General features: G+C 36.8%; 1 protein-coding gene across 6 annotated transcripts; it reads left to right on the top strand.

The window, feature by feature from the left end:
• The first annotated feature begins 209 nt into the window (after positions 1–209).
• Positions 210–18802, top strand: LOC137942323 (uncharacterized). Of its 6 annotated transcripts, none has more exons than XM_068787981.1 (8): positions 210–243; positions 7834–7869; positions 14025–14137; positions 16316–16383; positions 17070–17183; positions 17664–17826; positions 18278–18424; positions 18510–18802. In XM_068787981.1, exons 3-8 carry the CDS (start codon positions 14063–14065, stop codon positions 18534–18536), a joined length of 594 nt encoding a protein of 197 aa, XP_068644082.1. In that variant the 5' UTR covers positions 210–243; positions 7834–7869; positions 14025–14062; the 3' UTR covers positions 18537–18802. The 6 variants fall into 6 exon arrangements, with proteins under 6 accessions (XP_068644082.1, XP_068644078.1, XP_068644080.1 ...); XM_068787977.1 differs by having other exon boundaries at positions 222–807; positions 14056–14137; XM_068787979.1 differs by having other exon boundaries at positions 222–807.
• Positions 18803–20070: the final 1268 nt, after the last annotated feature.

Raw genomic sequence — 20070 nt, 5'->3', positions numbered from 1 at the left:
ACAGATTGTACACGTGGGGACATGTGCGAATATACTATTCAGAACAGCTGGGAGGGAAACAATGTAGGATCGTTACACCTCCCGTATTTTTTGCATTCAACCAAATATATATATATATTAACATAAATAAAATGAAATGAATTAAATTTTAGTAATTTTTTGGATTTAAAACATTTTTTTACTCCGCATCAGATCGAGATTCCGAGTCTGGATTTCCGAGACTCCCGTCGCTGCTTCCAACTGGTACTTCCACTAGCTTCTATTTTCTAAAACCCGCCCGATGGCTTTCCGAGTCTGCGTATTGGTTAGTCGGCGAGCATTTTAATTACAATCCGTTAGATCGGTGCTATTTAGATCCAACAGCTGAAATAAGGAGAGGGTTACCGCTTGTTTTCCTTCAAATTTCCCTCCCGCGCTTCTTCAGACGCCTTCCTCTAGCCGCTCCTTTCCTTCTTTGATTCCTTGTACTCTTCGACAATTCTGGTCTTCCTTTGATCCCTGTCGCTCTTCCCATTGGGGATCTTTCTTGCTACCATTTTCCACAATTTGGGTTTGCAGGCTGTTCATCATGATTTGCCCTTGCCCCGTTCTCTGTAATAATTCCCATGAGACGAGCACTTTGTAGGGCTAATTGTGCATCTTCAATGTTTTCATTTGCATTTTTATTTCGTTTTTAAACCCTATTCTCCAAGCCCTTCTCGCTCTTCCATCCGACCTTCTCATTCTTCTATTCAGACGATCTTGCGGAAGCTCTGCGCGTGTTTATTTCGGTATCTTCGCTGACCGCACAGCAATCTACAAGACAAGGCAAGGGTTTTGTTGTTTTGTCTTTTCGTTGGTGGAAGTGAGTCGAACAATCTTCGTTTTGTAGGTGTTTTTTTTTTCTCTTTATCTTTGCTATTACTTCTTCTACTTGATTTGAAGCGTCTCCCAGCAGAAGAGGGGAACCCGGTGGAAGACACCCTTTCTCACTGTCATTCTCTGTGCTTAAATCAGAAAATCTGAAATGCAGATAGGAAGCTAGAGACTCCATTTGCAAGAACATCCTTAATAATAGATATCTGATATAATTTTATTTTTTATTTTTTATCACAGTTAGTTTAGTACTTATTTCTTAGGAGGCTTAAGAGTTTCTCTTTCTTATACTTCGCTATTTTAATGCTAAATTTGTCTGAATGATTTAGCTGATTAAAAATTCCATTCGTTTGTCCATTCATTCCAATTTATTCAAAGTCTTGGGTTTCTTAATTTCAAGCTTTTTGCTTCTACTCTTTCTAGTTTTCATGTTTTTAGTGATAATTTACTTTTCAATCTTGTTGTCTCTCTTTTTTTCTTAAATTTTTATAAAATTTGGTGTTTACAAATTATATGTTCAAATTTTAATGTTTTATTATAACTTTTAATTCTCTATTTGGATATATGATAATATGTAATCTTGATTTATTAGTTGTGTCCCATACTCCTTCACGAACTCTATTTGTTAGTAATTTCAACCCACTTTTAGTTATTTAGGTCTATTTTTTTATCCTTTTTTATTTAGTCATGTAGAATTTAGGATCTCATGAAAGGAACTTTAGATCAACAAGAAAGAAGAAGAAGAAGAGAGAAGGAGAAGAGAAGAAGAAGAACGTGGAAGAAGAGAGTTTGGATTAAGGGAGAAGAGGGTTGCGTCAAAAAGAAAAATGAGGGCTGGACATATTTGTGGAAAGAGAGGAGAGTGCTTCAATGCCCTACCTCTTAGCCAATGCCTTTATTTATAGTTTTACAATACCCTTAGGGTTACAACTTGATAAAACAAAAGACATAAAAGGAATACATATTTACACTTCTATGCCATCTTTATGGAAAGTACCATATTTTACACATATGCCACTCCTTTGATGTGTGGGCTTTTTGTCTTGAGCTCGTGGGCTTGAGCCCATCTTCCAACACTCCCCCTCAAGCTGGAGGAGAAAAGACATCATAAATACCCAGCTTGCCACATATAAACGATAGGATTTTAGATGTAACGGGTTTAGTGAGAATATTAGCTACTTGCTATTGAGATGACACATGTTTGAGAGAGATTATTCCTGCTTGAAATTTCTCCCGTATAAAATGACAATCCACCTCAATATGTTTAGTTCTTTCATGAAAAACTGGATTTGAAGTGATATGAATGGCTGCTTGATTATCACAATGCAGATTCATGGACCCCTTTTTATAAAAACCTAGTTCGGTAAGAAGGGTTCTAATCCATAAAAGTTCACTAACGGTATGGGCCATAGCTTTGTATTCTGTTTTGGCACTAGATCTTGCAACCACATTTTGCTTCTTACTTTTCCATGTAACCAAGTTTCCCCCAACCAGAGTACAATATCCTGATGTAAATTTTCTATCATCAGGAGATCCTACCCAATCTGCATCTGAGAAGCCTTCTATGTTGAAGTGCCCATGTTTTTTATACAGCAATCCTCTTCCTGGAGCTCCTTTTAGATAACGTAATATTCTCTCTAAAGCTTGCCAGTGGGTAATTTGTGGTTTGTGCATGAATTGACTCACCACACTTACAACATATGATATGTCTGGCCTAGTTACCGTGAGATAAATCAGTTTTCCCACGAGTCTTTGATATTTGCCAATATCAATATCTTCTTCATTTGTGGCACATAATTTTACATTTGTATCCATAGGTGTGTCAACTGGTCTACAACCCTTCATTCCTGTTTCTTCAAGGGGATCCAAGACATATTTCCTTTGAGACAATATTATCCCATGTTTGGATTGAAGAACTTCTATACCCAAAAAATATTTAAGCATACCAAGGTCTTTAGTCTTGAATTCCTGACATATCATCTGTTTCACCTCTTGTATGCTCAAAGCATCGTCACCGGTTAAGATAATATCATCCACGTATACGGCCAATAATATTTTCCCTTTGGCCGTATCTTTATAATATACGGAATGATCAACTAAGCACCGATGAAAACCAAACCGTAGGAGTGTTTGACTAAATTTATCAAACCAAGCCCGAGTGGACTGCTTAAGCCCATATAAAGACTTTTTTAACCGGTATACTGATTCCCCCTCAACCACATAACTAGGTGGTTGAACCACATAAATTTCCTCACTAATATCACAATTTAAAAAAACATTTTTAACATCCAACTGATAGACGGGCCATGAGGAGTTAGCAGCAATAGATAAGATGATGCGTACTGAATTCAATTTTGCAATAGGAGAGAAGGTCTCCTCATAATCTATCCCATAGCACTGCGTATAGCCCTTAGCAACCAGTCGAGCTTTAAGACGAGCAACCGATCCATCCGGATTATGTTTCACCGAAAAACCCATCGACAACCAATCGGTCTTTTACCTTTCGGGAGTGATGTTAAGTACCAGGTTTGGTTTTCGAATAAGGCGTGCATTTCTTCATCCATAGCCGCCTTCCATCCTGGATGTGGACCTCCTGATACGATTGCGGAACGGAACTAGAAGAAAGGGACGCAAGAAACTTAAAATACTCGGACGACAAGCGATGGTGAGACATAAAATTTGAGATAGGATGCGAAGTAGTACAGGAGCGACGTTCTTTTCTTAAAGCAATAGGCCGAGTATCAAATTCAGGCCCATACATAGGAGGAGAAGGACTTACCTCGGGTGGATCCGACAACTCCACAGGTGAAGGTACGGCCGGTGTATCAGGGGATGTATCCACTTCAAGATTGAATGGCACAAGCGGACAAGGAGTAGTAGAAGGACAAGTCCATCCTGGAGGAGCATCATGGGAGGAGTAGAAGGGAGTGTCCTCAAAGAATGTCACATCCCTAGAGATAAACATTCTCCGAAGGGTAGGATTGTAACAGACATAGCCTTTCTGGGTACGAGAGTATCCCAAAAAAATGCACTTCATAGACTGAGGATCAAGTTTATTTTTATGTGGAAATATAACATGAACAAAACACGTACATCCAAACACTTTCAAAGGAAGAGAAAAAAGATCTTCACCATTAAATAACACAGAGTAAGGAGTTTTATGATGAAGGATTGATGAAGGTAACCTATTAATGAGAAAGCATGCTGTAAGTATAGCATGAGGCCAATAGAAATATGGTACCTTCATGGAGTAGAGGAGGCCCCGAGCAACTTCAAGAAGATGACGATTCTTCCTTTCAGCAACACCATTTTGTTGAGGAGTATAGGCACATGATGTTTGATGAATAAACCCATTACTCTCACAAAATGATTTGAAGTCATGAGATATGTATTCCTTAGCATTATCAGATCTAAGGGTTTGAATTTTCTTCCCAAATTGTGTCAAGACCATAGCATGAAAATTTTTAAACAAAGGAAGAATGTCAGAACACTCTTTAAATAGATATAACCAAGTCACTTGAGTAAAATCATCAACAAAAATGACAAAATATTTAACTTGGGAAATATTTGAGACACATTACGGGCCCCATACATCAGAATATATTAGCTCAAATAGAGTAGTACTTGTAGTTGTAAGACGAGGAGAATATGTACTCTTGACATGTTTACTTAATTGACAAACCTCACAACTGATATTAGAAAGTCCTTTTAAAGATGGAACCAAAGAACAAAGTGAAGGGGTAGACAGATGACCAAGTCGGTTGTGCCAAAGTTGGCCCTCAAATATAGTGGACGATAATGCAGCTAATGGTGGAAGAGTGAAGTAGTACAAACCCCCATTTTCATAGCCGCCACCAATCACCAGCTTCGTAGTGAGATCCTGAAAGACACAAGAAGACAGTGAGAAGGTGATAGAGCAATTTAATTGTTTGGTCAATTGGCTAACCGAGAGCAAATTTAAAGGAAATTGAGGAACAAACAAAACATCTTAAAGGGGAATAGATGAGGTAAGAGAGGAAGAACCTTTGCCAAGGACCTTGGTTTGGGTACCATCAGCAATAGTAACAAATTTATGAGGATAATAAGGAGATAAGGACTGCAACAAGTGTTTGTTACCTGATAGATGTTTGGAGGCCCCGGAGTCAATGATACAAGAGGAAGAAGAAGAAGAAAGCATACCTGAGGCAATAGTAGTGGCAGCAGTAGATGATGAGAGAATAAATGATTCCATGAAGGACTTCATTTTCTGAAATGCAGCATAGTCTTCAGCCGTAAGAGTCACATTTCCGGATAATGATTCAGCCTTATCTTCATTTTTCTCAATATTAACTGAGACTGGGTTAGCTGTGGCCCAATCAGGCTTGCCATGAAGTTTCTAGCATGATGCCACAAAGCGGTTCTGATGGCCATAATAAGTGCAAAGTTGAGGCTCAGTACGAAAAGAATTCTGACCCATTCTACCACCACTATTTTCAGCCCCTCTCATAGTTCGACCCCCTCTCATATTTCTGGCCCGTCATCGGGATGAGGAAGATGTTCCCCGATTGCCAGAGAACATCGCCGATGGAGCATCAATAGGAGGGGATGGATCCGGTATCCTAAGTAATGTAGCACTAATATCATCGAAGGATGGAAGAGCAGAAGAACTTAGAAGTTGAGTTTTGGCCACCTCTAGGTATGGTTTAATATTCGATAAGCAAATGGCTGCTGCCAAAGCTTCTCTTTGTCGTTCTTGAATGGCAATATCAATGGAATATGGCTGAGCTAGTTTCCATTCTTGAAGAAGACCGCGAAACCGTGCCAAAAATTCGTGAATATTATCTCCATGTTTCGTATGTAACATGTTTTGTAAGATATCATATATTTTTTGTAATGAAGCAGTGCTTGAGTAAAGCTTGGCACAAGTGTCCCATATGTTCTTGGCGGTTTCCAAGTGGACCACATTGTTGGCCACCTGCTCTTCTATGCTATTAATGAGCCAACTTATCACCATGTTATCATCCTTAACCCACTTGTGGTAGGATGCATCTTCTTCATCAATCAGAGGAGGAAAGTTAACAACGTGGCTCAAGAGGTCACGAGTAATAAGAACCCTCCGAACCGATTGTGACCAGCTCATGTAATTGGAGAGACCTCTAAGGGGAATTGTAGTAATACGGAGTATATCATTCTTATTACTATTGTATCCAATCTCCATGATGAGGCAAGTAAAATATGGAGGTCAAGGGAAAAAGCCTTCTTTAAAGAACAATTACTCTATGTAATTTGAAGAACCCGTAGACCAAATCAATCACCAGCAAAAGAGAACAAGAACCAATTTCTTTCACAAGGGCAAACACCAAATTATCAACAAATTTGTGCCTTTAGAAAGTGATAATAACATCCAGCCATCACTCAACTTCTCTTGTATTCATAAGAACAAAGAGAAAAAAGTAGATGCAACCGATTAGACCTTAATCCAAACTCCAACACAAACGAGCAATAGACAAAAATTTAGAGAAGATTTAACGACAAACCAAGACACTTGGAAGAGATTTATCTTCAGCTCATGGGAGACTCCAACTTAAGAAAAAATTCAATTATTGAAGTTAAAAAAAAATGGAACTACAAAGGGTAAATGGTTGTTGGCATTTCATCAAACATATAATGGGCATCCAACAACATAACACAAACTCATGAGCAACCTAAAGTAGGAGAAGATACAACAACATGTGCTGGAATTCTACCTCAAATGAGATGGATCCAAATTACATAAAGGTAATTGAATTTCACCCATCAATCTTAATAAGATGCAAACAGCAAATGGTCTTGATCACTCTTGTAATTGATTTACAAGGAGTCAAGATTATAACATCAATTTAGTCATAGAAATAAATCTTTACAACATATAAAGATTTATCTCGACTTGATGTGACTCAAAATTCAAGAAGTAAAGAAAAACAGTAAAAAAGAGTATGTAAATAAGAAAAGGAAACAAAAAAAATGTAAATAAGAAGATGATGAACTTATCTCTTTATGACTGAACTCCTTTTACAACTTCTTGAACAGATTTCATAATAACTCCATGAAGAGATCCTAAACTCCTTGCTCTGATACCATGTAGAATTTAGGATCTCATGAAAGGAACTTTAGATCAATAAGAAAGAAGAAGAAGAAGAAGAAGAAGAAGAGAGAAGGAGAAGAGAAGAAGAAGAACATGGAAGAAGAGAGTTTGGATTAAGGGAGAAGAGGGTTGCGTCAAAAAGAAAAATGAGGGTTGGACAAATTTGTGGGAAGAGAGGAGAGTGTTTCAATGCCCTACCTCTTAGCTAATGCCATTATTTATAGTTTTACAATACCCTTAGGGCTACAACTTGATAAAACAAAAGACATAAAAGAAATACATATTTACACTTCTATACCATCTTTATGGAAAGTACCATATTTTACACATATGCCACTCCTTTGACGTGTGGGCTTCTTGTCTTGAACTCGTGGGCTTGAGCCCATCTTCCAACAAGTCAATGCTGTTTTTGTGATAAATTTAAACGTAAAATTTATTTAGTCTTGAAGATATATTTTTTTTAGAAGCTATTCTCTAACACTCTAGATTTTTAGTATGCTTTTACTTTTAGTCAATGTCATACTCAGTTGGATTTGTCCAACTTTTTGTCTCCTTGGATGAACTTTGATGCTCACAAAGTCGTAATTATTCCCCCAAAATTTGGTAAATCTGAGTTCTTTCTATCCTTTTGAAGATTTACTTTAGCATAGATTTTGAAAGAAAAATCTTTCTCCAATTATAATATGTATGTTTCTTTCTGAAATATGTTAACAGTCCTCTCATTCTATTCTTAATTTACACAGCCTAAGTGTAGTGTTGACGTAACTATTTCCATTTAGTAATAAATGTTTGTGTTTTATTTATTTTTTCTGTTTAACTCTTTTACAGTTTTTACTAGTAGATTCTTATCATAAATTTTCTTTTATTGCTTTCAGATTGCCAATTGAGATGTTTTTGTGTTGGGTTGAAGTGTAAGCAAGACCGTCCCCTCATGTCAACTTGATTGAGTGTAACTTGTGTGGTTGTGCATTTGTTGTTTTAAAATTCTTTGTGGATTTAAGTTGTTACTTAGTTGGCTAATGTATTCCTTGAGGGAAAAGGTTGAGAAGCCTTGTTACCGTTGCTGCTAAGCTATAAATCTTTTTATAGGTAGGCAGTGTTGAAAATCTTATTCTTAGTCTAGGCCTGTGTGCCTAGTGAGTTGTTGTAGCAAATTTTTGTGTGGATCGTTGCAAGATTGCCTAGTTAGTTGTTGAAAACCCCTTTTCTAGGTTGTGTACCTAGTTTATTGCTACAATCCAATGTGAAGATGAGTTTATGTGAACTGTCTATTATGGTCAATTAAGTAGCCTAAGTCCTTGTCTGGGTAACATTATAATTGGCCTTATGGGCAATTTGCTATAAATACTGTTTGACAACCTAAACGTAGTAGTTGAAATCCGAGGTGCAAAACACGTATGGTGTGGATTAGCTATCCAAGATAAGATTGTGAACCACTATAAAATTTCTATATTTCATTTGTGGATTCAATTGATTGTGAAATTAATTTTGCACATTAAGTTAAAATTAAGATTGTGAACACATAAGATTAAAATTAAAACTAAAAAAGAGTCAAATTTAGAGGAGATAGCAAGAAAGTCATGAAAATTTTGTAAAAAGGTTAAAAATAAGAGAAGGGTAGAGAAGAGGAATGATAGGGAAGAGAAAGGCTTGCACTCTGGTTGGGGAGACTTATGTCTTTTACAAAAATGCTTCTTAAGGTTGAACACTACATAACTCACTATACATATTCAAATAACATACAATTTGAACCATAGACTTCTAACATTAATCCAATCTACCCAACACTCCTATGAACTCATACATCATATGTAAAAGACCAAAATAACCCTACACACGTAACTTTTTCACTCCCTTTCAAGCTGGAGCATATATACTTAGGAGCCCTAACTTCTTACAAAACATCCCATGGTCTCTTTTTTCAAGAGCTTTGGTAAATACATCACCAAGTTGATCATAAGATTTGACATAAGGAGTGACCATAGTAATATTTATAACTACATCAATAAATCTCCACATGTTTAGTCCTTTCATGAAATATAAGGTTATTCGTGATGAAGATAGTAATTTGGTTGTCACAGTACATAGTCATACCTTTTTTGGAGTATATAATTCATGTAGCACAAATTTTACCCATAGGAGCTCACTAACTATATGCGCCATTGTTCTATACTCAACGTCAACCCTAGAATGGAAAACAACAACATGCTTTTTACTTTTCCAATTTACTAAGTTTCCTCCAGCAAATACACGGTACCCTGATATGGATCTTCTATCTAGTTTTGAACCAGCATAGTCAGCATAGTCAACATCAGAATATCCTACAACCTGCAAGTGTCCGCATGACTCATACAGTAACCCTTTTATTGGTGCACCTTTCAGGTATCACAATATTCTCGATAACTTCTAGATGAATCCTTCTTGGGTGTTGCATAAACTAGCTAATCACACACAATTCAAATGCTATATCAGGTCTGGTCACTATGGCATAAATAAGCCTGCTCACCAGTTTTCTGTACATGTGGAGTTCATCATTGCTCTCATCATGTAGATTATTGCCAACTTCCATATCAACACCTTTGGCTCCTAACAACCCATTCTCATGTAACATGTTAGTCACATTCGGTCTTTGAGTCAAAACAATACCTACTGTGCTTCTTGCTACTTCAAGTCCAAAGAAGTATTTAAGTGTCTCTAGGTCCTTTATTTGGAAATGATTAGCCAGATGTTCTTTAACTTTGTTGATACCCTTTTTGTCACTACCTAACAACACTATATCGTCAACATACATAATTAAAACCACAATTCTAGGACACCATTAACACAAGCAAGGAGTGATCGCAATGGCTCCTCTTAAAACCCAAGGACATCACCACACAGCTAAATTTTTCAAACTACGCTCTTGGACTTTGTTTAAGACTACAAATAGCTTTGTGCAATCGGCATACTTTTGTAATTTTTTCTTGAACATCATAAGCAGGAGGTTATTTCATATAGACTTCTTCAACTAGATCCCCATACAAAAAAAATATTTTTAATGTTAAGTTGATATCACGGTTAGATTAACTGAAGTAGAGATTGGAATTCGGACAAAAGACAACCGGGCAATCGTTGAGAAGGTCTAAAAAACATTCATGACCATACTTCTATGTGTAACAGTTTGCCACTAGTTTGGCTTTATACCGCTCAATGGTACCATTTGCCTTATATTTGATTGCATACACCCACCTACATCCTAAAATAGTAGCATCAGGCGGTGGCTCACAACGTTCTGCTATCAATTAATGTTTCCATTTTAACATCCAAGGCCTCAAACAAGTTAGCAAAAGAAACAAATTTTGAAATGGGATACTTTGTATCTTTTTGTGTGCAAGAATAAACACCTTAACAAATAGACGTAGGGAGATGCAAATCACTTGTTGTAGGAACTTCTGAAGAGGAAGGCGCTGGCATGGGTGGAGGAGGATGCAATGTAATAGTATTCTTGGAAGGTACTCGTTGATTATATACCTGCAATGGCTTTGGTGGTTCTGGAACAACTGTTGGAACTAATACAATACTTGGAACATCCTCCACAGGAAGTGGAGTAACAACCTCATTATCCATAGGAATAGTAGCAAACTCAATAGCATGAGAAAAATAAGGAATGTTCTCAAGAAAGGTTACATCTATGGACACATTTGGAGAGAATACCTAAAATGAGAGGATGTATAGTAGCATTTTCTACCATTTTTGAGAATTCGAATACCCGAGGAAGACACATTTAACAGCTCTAGGAGATAAGTTATCAAAAGATAGACCGAGAATATGATCATATGATACTAACCAAATACACATGAACAAAAAGGAAATAACTCACATTCAAGTTTGAGAACACAGTAGTGGTTCTTGTCCACCAAGTACAGAGGATGACATTCTATTTACTAAAAAATGCTATGAGAACAACCTCACCCCAATAATGTTTTGGAATCTTTATTTGAAATAATATAGTACGATCCACATCAAGTAAGTGGCTGTACTTTCTCTTGACCAAACTCTTTTTTTGAGGCGTATATACACATGATGATTGTGGATAATATCATTAGTAAAACAAAAGGAATCAAATTGATTATTCATCTATTCAAGCCCATTGTCAATGTGTAAGATACAAAGTGAAACACAAAATTAATTTTTTATTTCATTATATAATTAAAAATACATGAAATATGTCTGATTTCTCTTGAAGGAGATATACCCAAGTTACTCTACTATAATCATCGATAAAGGAAACAAAGTAATGATAATTAAAAAGATTTGGTATCTGATATAGACTCCAAACATCTAAGTGAACAATCTCAAATAGGTTTCAACTACGCTGTGCGCGAGAGGGAAAGGATAATTTACGGTGCTTCCCAACTTGACATGAGTCACACTGAAAAGATAAAGTAGAAAGCAACTCTGGAAATAATTGATGAAGCTTCTCTGGAGAGAGATGTCCAAGTCTCAAATGCCACTGGAAGGATGATGCTATAGTCTGAAGCATTGACGGGGATTGAGTAATTGATCCTTCCAACTAGTAGAGTCCTCTTTCTCATGCATTGAACCAATCGTCTTTCTCATTTGAAGGTGTTGAAAGATAGTGAGTAAGATAGAACATTATTAAACATTGTAAAAACCTTGGTTAGTTGACTCATAGACAGCAAATTGACTGGAAATTTAGGAACAAACAACACAGAATCCAAAGACAACGATAAAGTAAGATTAATTGTCCCAACACCACTAATAGAAAAGTGAGAACTATCTGCTGGTCTAACATTCTTAAAAGGAGTCAATTGGTTAAGTGAAGAAAACACATTACGCATGCCTAACATGTGTAGAAAAGCACCTGATGATCCATGAATAGATTGGAGTCGCATGAAGTGCAGACATACTCGAACTGGCCATAGTGACTGTAGCATTGGGAACAGTCTGATTCACAGATAGGAAAGCAGTCGATTGAGCCATATGTTGAAGCTTATCAGGTGCACTAAGAATAATTCCAATTGATCCAGTAGGCATGGGTTGCCCACTTTCTTTAGTACTTGAGTTTGCCCAGGCTTGTTTACCACACTTGTCCCAACATTTGTTTGAGTAGTGGTTGGTGTGCCCACAATGAGCATATCTCCTGTCACCACTAATCTCTCTATGACCTTTGCCTCGACTAGAATTATCTGTACTCCTACCACAACCACCTCGGTCAGGTCTACCTGTAGAATCTGAGAGCTGCTTTGCTGGTAGAATAATAAGGGCAGCACTTTCTGTTTCTTTATTTCTTTTGCTACTAGGTGGAACTACAACTATTTCAACTTGAACAACTCGATTAAACACCTTGTTAGGTGATGGTACATCTGTAGCTGCAAGAATTTGGGCTCTGACTGCATCATCCTTAGATCCTAAATCATCCAGAAATTTAGCCACTTATAGCTTTACCACACTGCTTTGGAAGGTTTGTTTCGTTTGTAATGATGGGTGATATTTCTCAATTTCTTGTAGAATCCGATGTAACCCATCAAAATAATCAATCATAGACTTATCTCCCCTTTTTAGTGCAAACAACTGAGCATACAACAGATAGACTCTAGATAAATTGCTCTCTTGAGTATAAAGTGACTCCAGAACTGTCCAACTGTGTGTGAAAGTTTCACAATTCATAACCTGCCTTTTGAACCTTAATTCCATGCTATTCAGTAGCCTGGTCGTAACCTGTTTATCCTCAGCCTCCCAATCATCAGTAAGTGGTTAGGGAGGATCTTCTAGCAGATAATTTGCTTTCCTCTTGGCTTGAAGGTAGATTTTGACAGATTTAGCCCAACTTAGTAGTTTGATCCACTCAGTTTTTTGGTAGCGATTAAAAGTGCATCCCTTTTGAAAGCATGCCATATCTTACTGAAGAGACAACTTCACTGAAATCAGACTTGACTCCCAAAATTCTTCAAATGCAATAAGAACTTGCAAGCAATTGACACAAAGATCATACACTTGCACTAAAACACCCTGTGCAGATGATGACCCCCAGACAAAATAAACAAAATTTTGGGCTTTAGTTAGTCAACACTTCAACAAGACACAACACTCCTTTATATAAAAAAAATCACCTTAAGTAATCCATTTTCAAGGAATTTTGCAGTTGATGCAGTTCCAAACTCTGATATGGAATCTGCACAGGTGGAGGGAAGAAACAACCACTAACAAGCCTCTAGGAGCACAAAAAACATAAATAACTGCTCAATTGGCAACACTAGCGATTAACCCTAAGGTTATGGTACAAACTAAAAAAAACCCGAATCTTTACCTCAAATCAGCAGTAATTTAAGGATATCCTTCTTTCTGGAAGAGTTGTAGACTTGAGAGAAAAAAGATTAATGCTGAGGGCTCATAGTAATCAGATCAATTGCTTTGATACCATGTAAAAAGGTTAAAAATAAGAGAAGTAAGGATGGTAAGAGGGAAGAGAGTATAGAGAAAGAAAGAAGTGCGTTAATTGCACTCTGGTTGGAGAGACTCACGTCCTCTTTCTCCTTTTATTTTACTTAAGTTAGACTTAATGTCATTTTAAAAAAAATACCCCTTATGGTTCAACACTACATAACTCACTAACTACTTATCCAAATAACACACAATTTGAAGCGTAGACTTCTAAAATTAACCCAATCTAACTAACACTTCTACAGACTCATACATCACATATAAAAAAAACAATCTAACTAACACTCCTACAGACTCATACATCATATATAAAAAAACCAAAATACCCCTAGACATGTGACTTTAGCAAATTTGGTAGTTAGAATGTAATCTAATTGAGATGTGTCACCTATGGAAAATTTAGTTTAAAACAAACTTCCAGATGTGGTTCAAAGCAATATCTCGTGCATGAAAAAAAAAAATCTGAGATTATTGGAAAACCTTAAAAAATTGTTCGCACATTCAATTGTTTTGCCTGTTTGAGTGGCTATTGAAGCTATGCACATGTATTTATCTTATATATGTTTGTTTTATATTTATGTTTTGTGCTTCTATGTTGCTGTTCTTAATTTGGTAACTACAGTTTCAAAGAAGCCTTAGGTTGGTGATAGCAGAACCAAGATGTATGGAAGGAATGCTGGCAAACTTTTGAGGGAACTAGCTAGCAGTGAAAGCGGACATCTCACTAGTTTCAATGTAAGTTAGTCATACAAAAATGTTTAAGAAAGGTAAAAAAAAAAAAAACTATTCAGGTGTATTTTGCAATTATGAGTGGTTTGGTCTTTTTCCCTCACTCACTTTAGGTCTTGTTCTTTTCCTTTATATGTTTCATGCTTATGAACTTGGGGATATGCTGGATTATATTATATCAGAGAGAGGAGTACTGACTCTTTTTGTATGTAACCTAAGTGATATGTAAAAAGATGAAGAGATCGAGTGCGATCCCTAAACTGATTCTCTCCCAAATGAGCGACAACACTTTCTGCTCCTTGCCTTTTTCTCTCTCTCATTTTCTTCGATTCCTCTCTCCCTAAAATCTCACAATTCTACTTACAAACTCATTGCCTGTCATATCACTAGTTTCAAAATAATTTTACCAAATCAAATGTTAACAGACTCATGGCCCTTGTAGCCTGTATTTGATCCTTAACTTCATTATGCAAGCAAATATACATTTCCGGTTGTGTATCTTATGGCACTCTGGATGTTAATTTTTAATGAAGACCAAAGAAATTGTTTGTGTTTTGGATTTCACATACTACATACTTGATGCATTATTCGTGTTTTCCTCTGGAGGTTGTAAAAGATGTATTTTTATTTGGTTGAACTGGATGAGCTAGTAAATATATAAGCTAGTGATTTGAGATTATTTTTGTGTCTGTTTAACTGCTTAAAAATGATGCTTTAATAAGATTAATTACTGATATGTTAGTCCATACTGGTGCTTTTGGATCCAAATGTTATGTTATAGTCTTTCAGTGCTATATATAAGCTAGTGATTTGAGATTAATTTGTCTGTTTAACTGCTTAAAAATGATGCTTCAATAAGATTAATTACTGATATTTTAGTCCACATTGGTGCTTTTGGATCCAAATGTTATGTTATAGTCTTTCAGTGCTATGAGTTCTGTCTTGACGATGATTTCAGGATTAGGAATTTGTTATTGGGTTGTCTGGTCATGGAGCACTTATTCCTTTGGTGCTGTCAGCACGGGTTTGTATATGGCTATCAGGAAGGTTGACTTATACACTTGAGTGTAACATAAGATTCACTGTATTTACATGGTGGTGGTCATGCAACCAAATTTCTGCAATGAATTGATAATGAAATGTTCAGAGAGGAAAATGAAAACAACTGAACTGAACTATTTTTCTTAAAAACTCTCTTGGCTTGTGCTATGGTTGATTTATGGTGGCTAATGAGTTGTCCCAGTTTGTCCAAATCATTAGGGAGATTACTATGTGGGAAATAGTTGATTATTATGTTTTTTTTGTCTTTTTCTTCAACCTTGAAATTGGACAAGTGGATGAACTGGACCTCGTGCTCAATGGCTGCAAGCAGGGATTTCTAGTGCAAGGTCTTTGGTTCAGGACTGAGTAGGGTATGAGTGTGCAATCAACATTAAAAGAAAGGAAAGAAAAAATTGGATAATGGTTTTTTTCTTTTCTTTAATATCATATGTTGTTTTTCGTCTTTTTTGTTTTTGATAATGATTGTCAATTTTTTTAAGTTATTTTTTTAACCTTTGCATTTCCTTCTTTGTATCTTCCTTCATTTTGTTCATGTTGAAGTTGAACTGGTTCTTTAAAAAATGCTAGCTGAAGGCATTAGTCTTTGTCCCAACTGCTAGACTAATGCAGGATTGTTCTCACACAACATTTTCTCTGTCAGACAACTAACCTGAGACATAGACCTTGTCTAGGTGTAACTGACAACTTGGCCTAAGATATATAGAGCTTATATGCATGGATTTTAGAGCACACAATTAGGCCACTTAGAACACATGCAGAGGTCATTAAACAAAAAAAAAAAAAAAAAAACAGATAGCTTTGGACTTTGTTCTCAAAGTTGGTTCCGTTAATCGCAAATTGAATAGCCCACCTTTAGGAAGTTTTTTCTCAACTAATAAGTCCATGATCTTTCCATACCCAAACTAATTTAGTGCTATGAATTGTAGAACATATGTGAGCACTGGGATTTGTTATCTAACAGCAGTTTAGTATGCATCTTGAAAGTACATATGCCACGAAAAAAAATACATATGCATGTCCATGAGTGTTAAAATTTTGTTGAAAGTCTTCAACTTTTTGCAGATTCAGGTTTGCTAAATTTGCATTAGTAATGATGTTCATTCTGTTCTGTTGTTTTTGTAGAATGTTCTATTTGATAAAGTGATTCAAGATTGCAACGAGCATCATCTTCAGCTTCAGTCCTTAATGAGGTAGCCGTGGCATTTTCTTATGATATGTCCATTTTGCCGATGGATACATCCATGGATGATGTGTTTCTATATCCAAAAGAGGGAAGCTCTACTTTTACCTAGAAAGTAAAATATTTACTTGAAATGTGTCATCCTCTTAGTGGATGTTATTCTTACCTCTAATTTAGTTTTCAGCCTGTCGTTTCATATTTCCAGTCCACTAGTATGACATTCACCCAGTAGGATGCTCACACACCATGGAAATAAAAGATCATACTTTACCAAATGTCTGAGTTTGCAATGCTCTTTTGGGGAAAAAAACTGTTTATCTGATCTGATTTGAATAATGAGGCATGCGTATTTCTTTAAAAAGTAATGAAGCATGCATCATACATGCCTACACAATATAGTCCTTTTCAGTGTTTTTATTCTGATTCTGCATGTATGAGTCTTTATAAGGCCCTAAACCCTTTATAGGACCCTAAATCCTTTATAAGACCAATACATGTTTGATTCTCATCAAATTTGTGTAGAAGACTTTGCCATTAAAAGCAAACCCTATGTGTGCAATAATGTGAAGCTAAGTGTCAGTTTGCACTTTCTAGGCTCTCTGTTTTTGTGTTTTTATGCTAGTTGATGTTCAGACTGTTATGTAGCAGTAAGGTCTCAGGTTTACCCTGATCCGTTATTGCATTATGTTACTACAGGAAAATACAGGATGAAGGCCTGGACATACAGACAACCAAAAATTCTGACCATTTTGGTGCTGTTATTCATCATCTTTCTTTAATCCGCAATAAACGTTGTCTCATGGCTTACATGTAAGTACTTATTAGTTTCTATTTAGCTTCAAATGTGATTGTATGCTTAGTAGTTTTATATTTCATCTTGTGCTACTCTGATCCCTAATAAGCTTACAAGTAAGTACTTATAGCTTCTGAAAAACGTAAGGAGAGAGAAAGAGAGAGAGAGAGAGAGAGAGACATTTGATCGAAATTACAAATATGCCCCTCACTTAAGTGAAACCATAATCTCCTTAAATCTCCCATTCTACAAGTCCTATATACATGAAAATTGGACTATAGACATAATTCAACATAAGGAATGGGATTACATCAAGATATACGAGTGAGGATAAAGGTAAAATGATCCAAATGCCCTTGTACTTGTTTGTCAACAGTTTCTATTTAGCTTTAAATGTGATGTATGCTTACTAATTCTATATTCCATCTAGTGCTACTCTGATCCCTAATACCTATTTCATAATAATTCTGTTAAGTTTATGACTTATGACTCTGCAGGTATGACCGGTTAGAGATAATTCGTAGCTTGAGATGGAAAATTGGCCGTGAACTTCCTGAAGAAATCCAACAAAAGCTCATCCAATCAGAAAGAGATTATTTTAAAAATCATTCTTTAGCTTTGGAATCATATATGTCAGAATTGGATCTTGAGCTGACTGTGGTCTCTCTCTCACCCACTCACTCTTTCTCCTTCTCTCTCTCCTCCACCCACACACCCACCCACTCATCTACATGCCCACACACTCACCTGAACCACCATTTAGAGGGGCATGCCGCATATTGACTGCAGCTCAGCTCAAAGTGTAACAAATCACATAAAGAATAGTTACCCATCCTAGTAATGGGATTTCTAGTTATACCTATAGCTGATTGCAACTGTAGTTACCTTCTTGCAGGCCACCAATCAGCTATTTATGGTTGTTAGACGATTTGCATTCAGGGCATAGATCCATTCATGCAAGGCTTGCCTTGTGTTTGGTGTGTCCAAGTGATTCTTATGTGTGATCTCAAGTCTAAATAGTACTTTGTATAGTTATACCTGAGAGTGTATCCTTCAAAACATCAGCTGCTGACTTTTATCCTTCTGATTCTGAAAATCATCCTTCTGTTAGGATATGGTCCCCCCTAAGGACCCCTACATCCAGGTCCGTGTCCTTGATGATATTGGTGATGTATTACTCAGTAGTGCTCAAACTACCCTTTCGCGACACTCAGTACACTCTCTTCGACGTTCTGATGCTGAGCCATACATCTCGCAGGTTTCTTACTTGGTCTCTATCACTTAGTTTTTAGCCACTGTAAACAGTTCTACTCTATTCTAATTGTGTTTATGGTGAATGGTAGGGACTTATGGAGGAGTTTTCGGGGTGATAAATATTATGGCAGCAACTGTCTCTTTTGGCATTTGTAATTGTAAATTTTTCAATAATATAGAAGTTGTGTACGACTGGAAAAATAAAAGCTTGGTTTATGTCGAATTTGCCATTTTTAAATTAGAGGTGGTGAACTCTCAGTTGGTTTTCACCAAACTTTTCTTATAGCCCATCTTTATTTTGTGACTTGCTTGATGAAGATGAAACACAGCTGGTTTTGGAGATGGAAAGCACATTATTAATCAAGCCACTCATTATTTGTGATCCATGCATCTTGGCTGTTGGCTGAAGTAGCATCTCCTTCCTGTCGTAGCAAGCAACAGGGGCAGTTTGTGTGCTCACAAATCTGGTTCAGCTGTAAGTAATGCAAGTGTCCAAGAAGATTTTTGGTTTCAAATTTCTGCTGCATAGTTGTAGTTATTCATATTGGAGATCACGAAAATGCCAGAGTATCTATAAATTTTGGGTAATCTTGCCGCATTTTTTTCTTAACTAACCTGGTTTGCATGATTGCATGATTAAAGTGAGCAGTTTCAAATGCATGTGAAACTCACTGTCATGGGCTCATGGCCCCAATGTTCATGGGAAGATGTTAAGAAAGTGTTTTTCGGCCTCTCCTGGTTGAAGATCTCTTTATGCAAAATGAACTAATTTTTGTGTAGAATTTCTTAGTCAGATAGACCTTTCCAAGAACGATAGATAAGAATTGCTCCATAGTGCTCTTACTATCTTTTTTGAACATTTATACAGTTAAATATATTGTACACGATCAAATTAAGTTTATTTACAGAAAGGGAAGAGGTCCTCTTGGAGTTGATAGGGTTATCCAATCGTAAGAACTAAGATGAGGGTATGACTGACTGAGTTTTGGATCGAGTTTCTGATCTCTTCCCCTTGGACTGACTGAAAACTCCAAAATATGAGACGATGGAAGACGGAGAAGAAGAAGACACCACACTTGTTCTTTCAACAGGGAAAATCTAAAAAGATTCCCCACATTTAAACAGCACATGGCGTCTTTGTAGCGTTTGAAGTAAATTGCTAGCCGTTATCAATCATGTCTTGCCATCAAAAGGGGCACTCTTTAAGAGAATGGAGACTTTTTAAAGAAGAGAAAACATATTCGAGGCGTCCGGTCTGGATTGACCACTTCACATACAATAACAAGAGTTGGCCACCAACCGACCCCGTCCGTGATCCGAATAGGAGAAGAGATTAGCTCTCTCTCACCTAGTGCAAAAAAGGGGTAAGTGTCAGTGTCCTGTGGGCAAAAAAGGGCCTTCCAGTGCGTTTGTTGGGTGGATCTATCCCTGAAGGCCAAACTGTGGTCCTAATTGTCACAACACCTAGACATTTACATTTGAACCGCCAAGGTGGGGAAAAATCTCCAGTCTGTAGAGTCTGTTCTTCTGGAACTCAATAATCACTGACCCTGCTACCAGTGGACCCTCCCTCAAAGCGATAGCCACCCTAAAAAGACTCTGAACTCTGAGCCCGTTCTTTTCCTCGTTTTAAAGTGCAAAACAAAGATC

Source organism: Aristolochia californica, unplaced genomic scaffold, assembly GCF_029961685.1.
Source record: "Aristolochia californica isolate CCGP_79_NKW_82.1479 unplaced genomic scaffold, dmAriCali1.0.hap1 SCAF_10, whole genome shotgun sequence".
Taxonomy (NCBI): domain Eukaryota; kingdom Viridiplantae; phylum Streptophyta; class Magnoliopsida; order Piperales; family Aristolochiaceae; genus Aristolochia; species Aristolochia californica.
Note: the sequence above shows the minus strand (reverse complement) of the source record. Positions and strands in the feature narration are given on the sequence as shown.

Bases quoted from the DNA above. Each gene is read 5' to 3' on its own strand.
- LOC137942323 (XM_068787977.1), top strand. From the start codon at position 7,847: ATGTTTTTGTGTTGGGTTGAAGT. The intron at 14,138-16,315 runs GTAAGTTAGTCA...TTGTTTTTGTAG, and splicing joins GACATCTCACTAGTTTCAAT to AATGTTCTATTTGATAAAGT. The intron at 18,425-18,509 runs GTTTCTTACTTG...GGTGAATGGTAG, and splicing joins CTGAGCCATACATCTCGCAG to GGACTTATGGAGGAGTTTTC.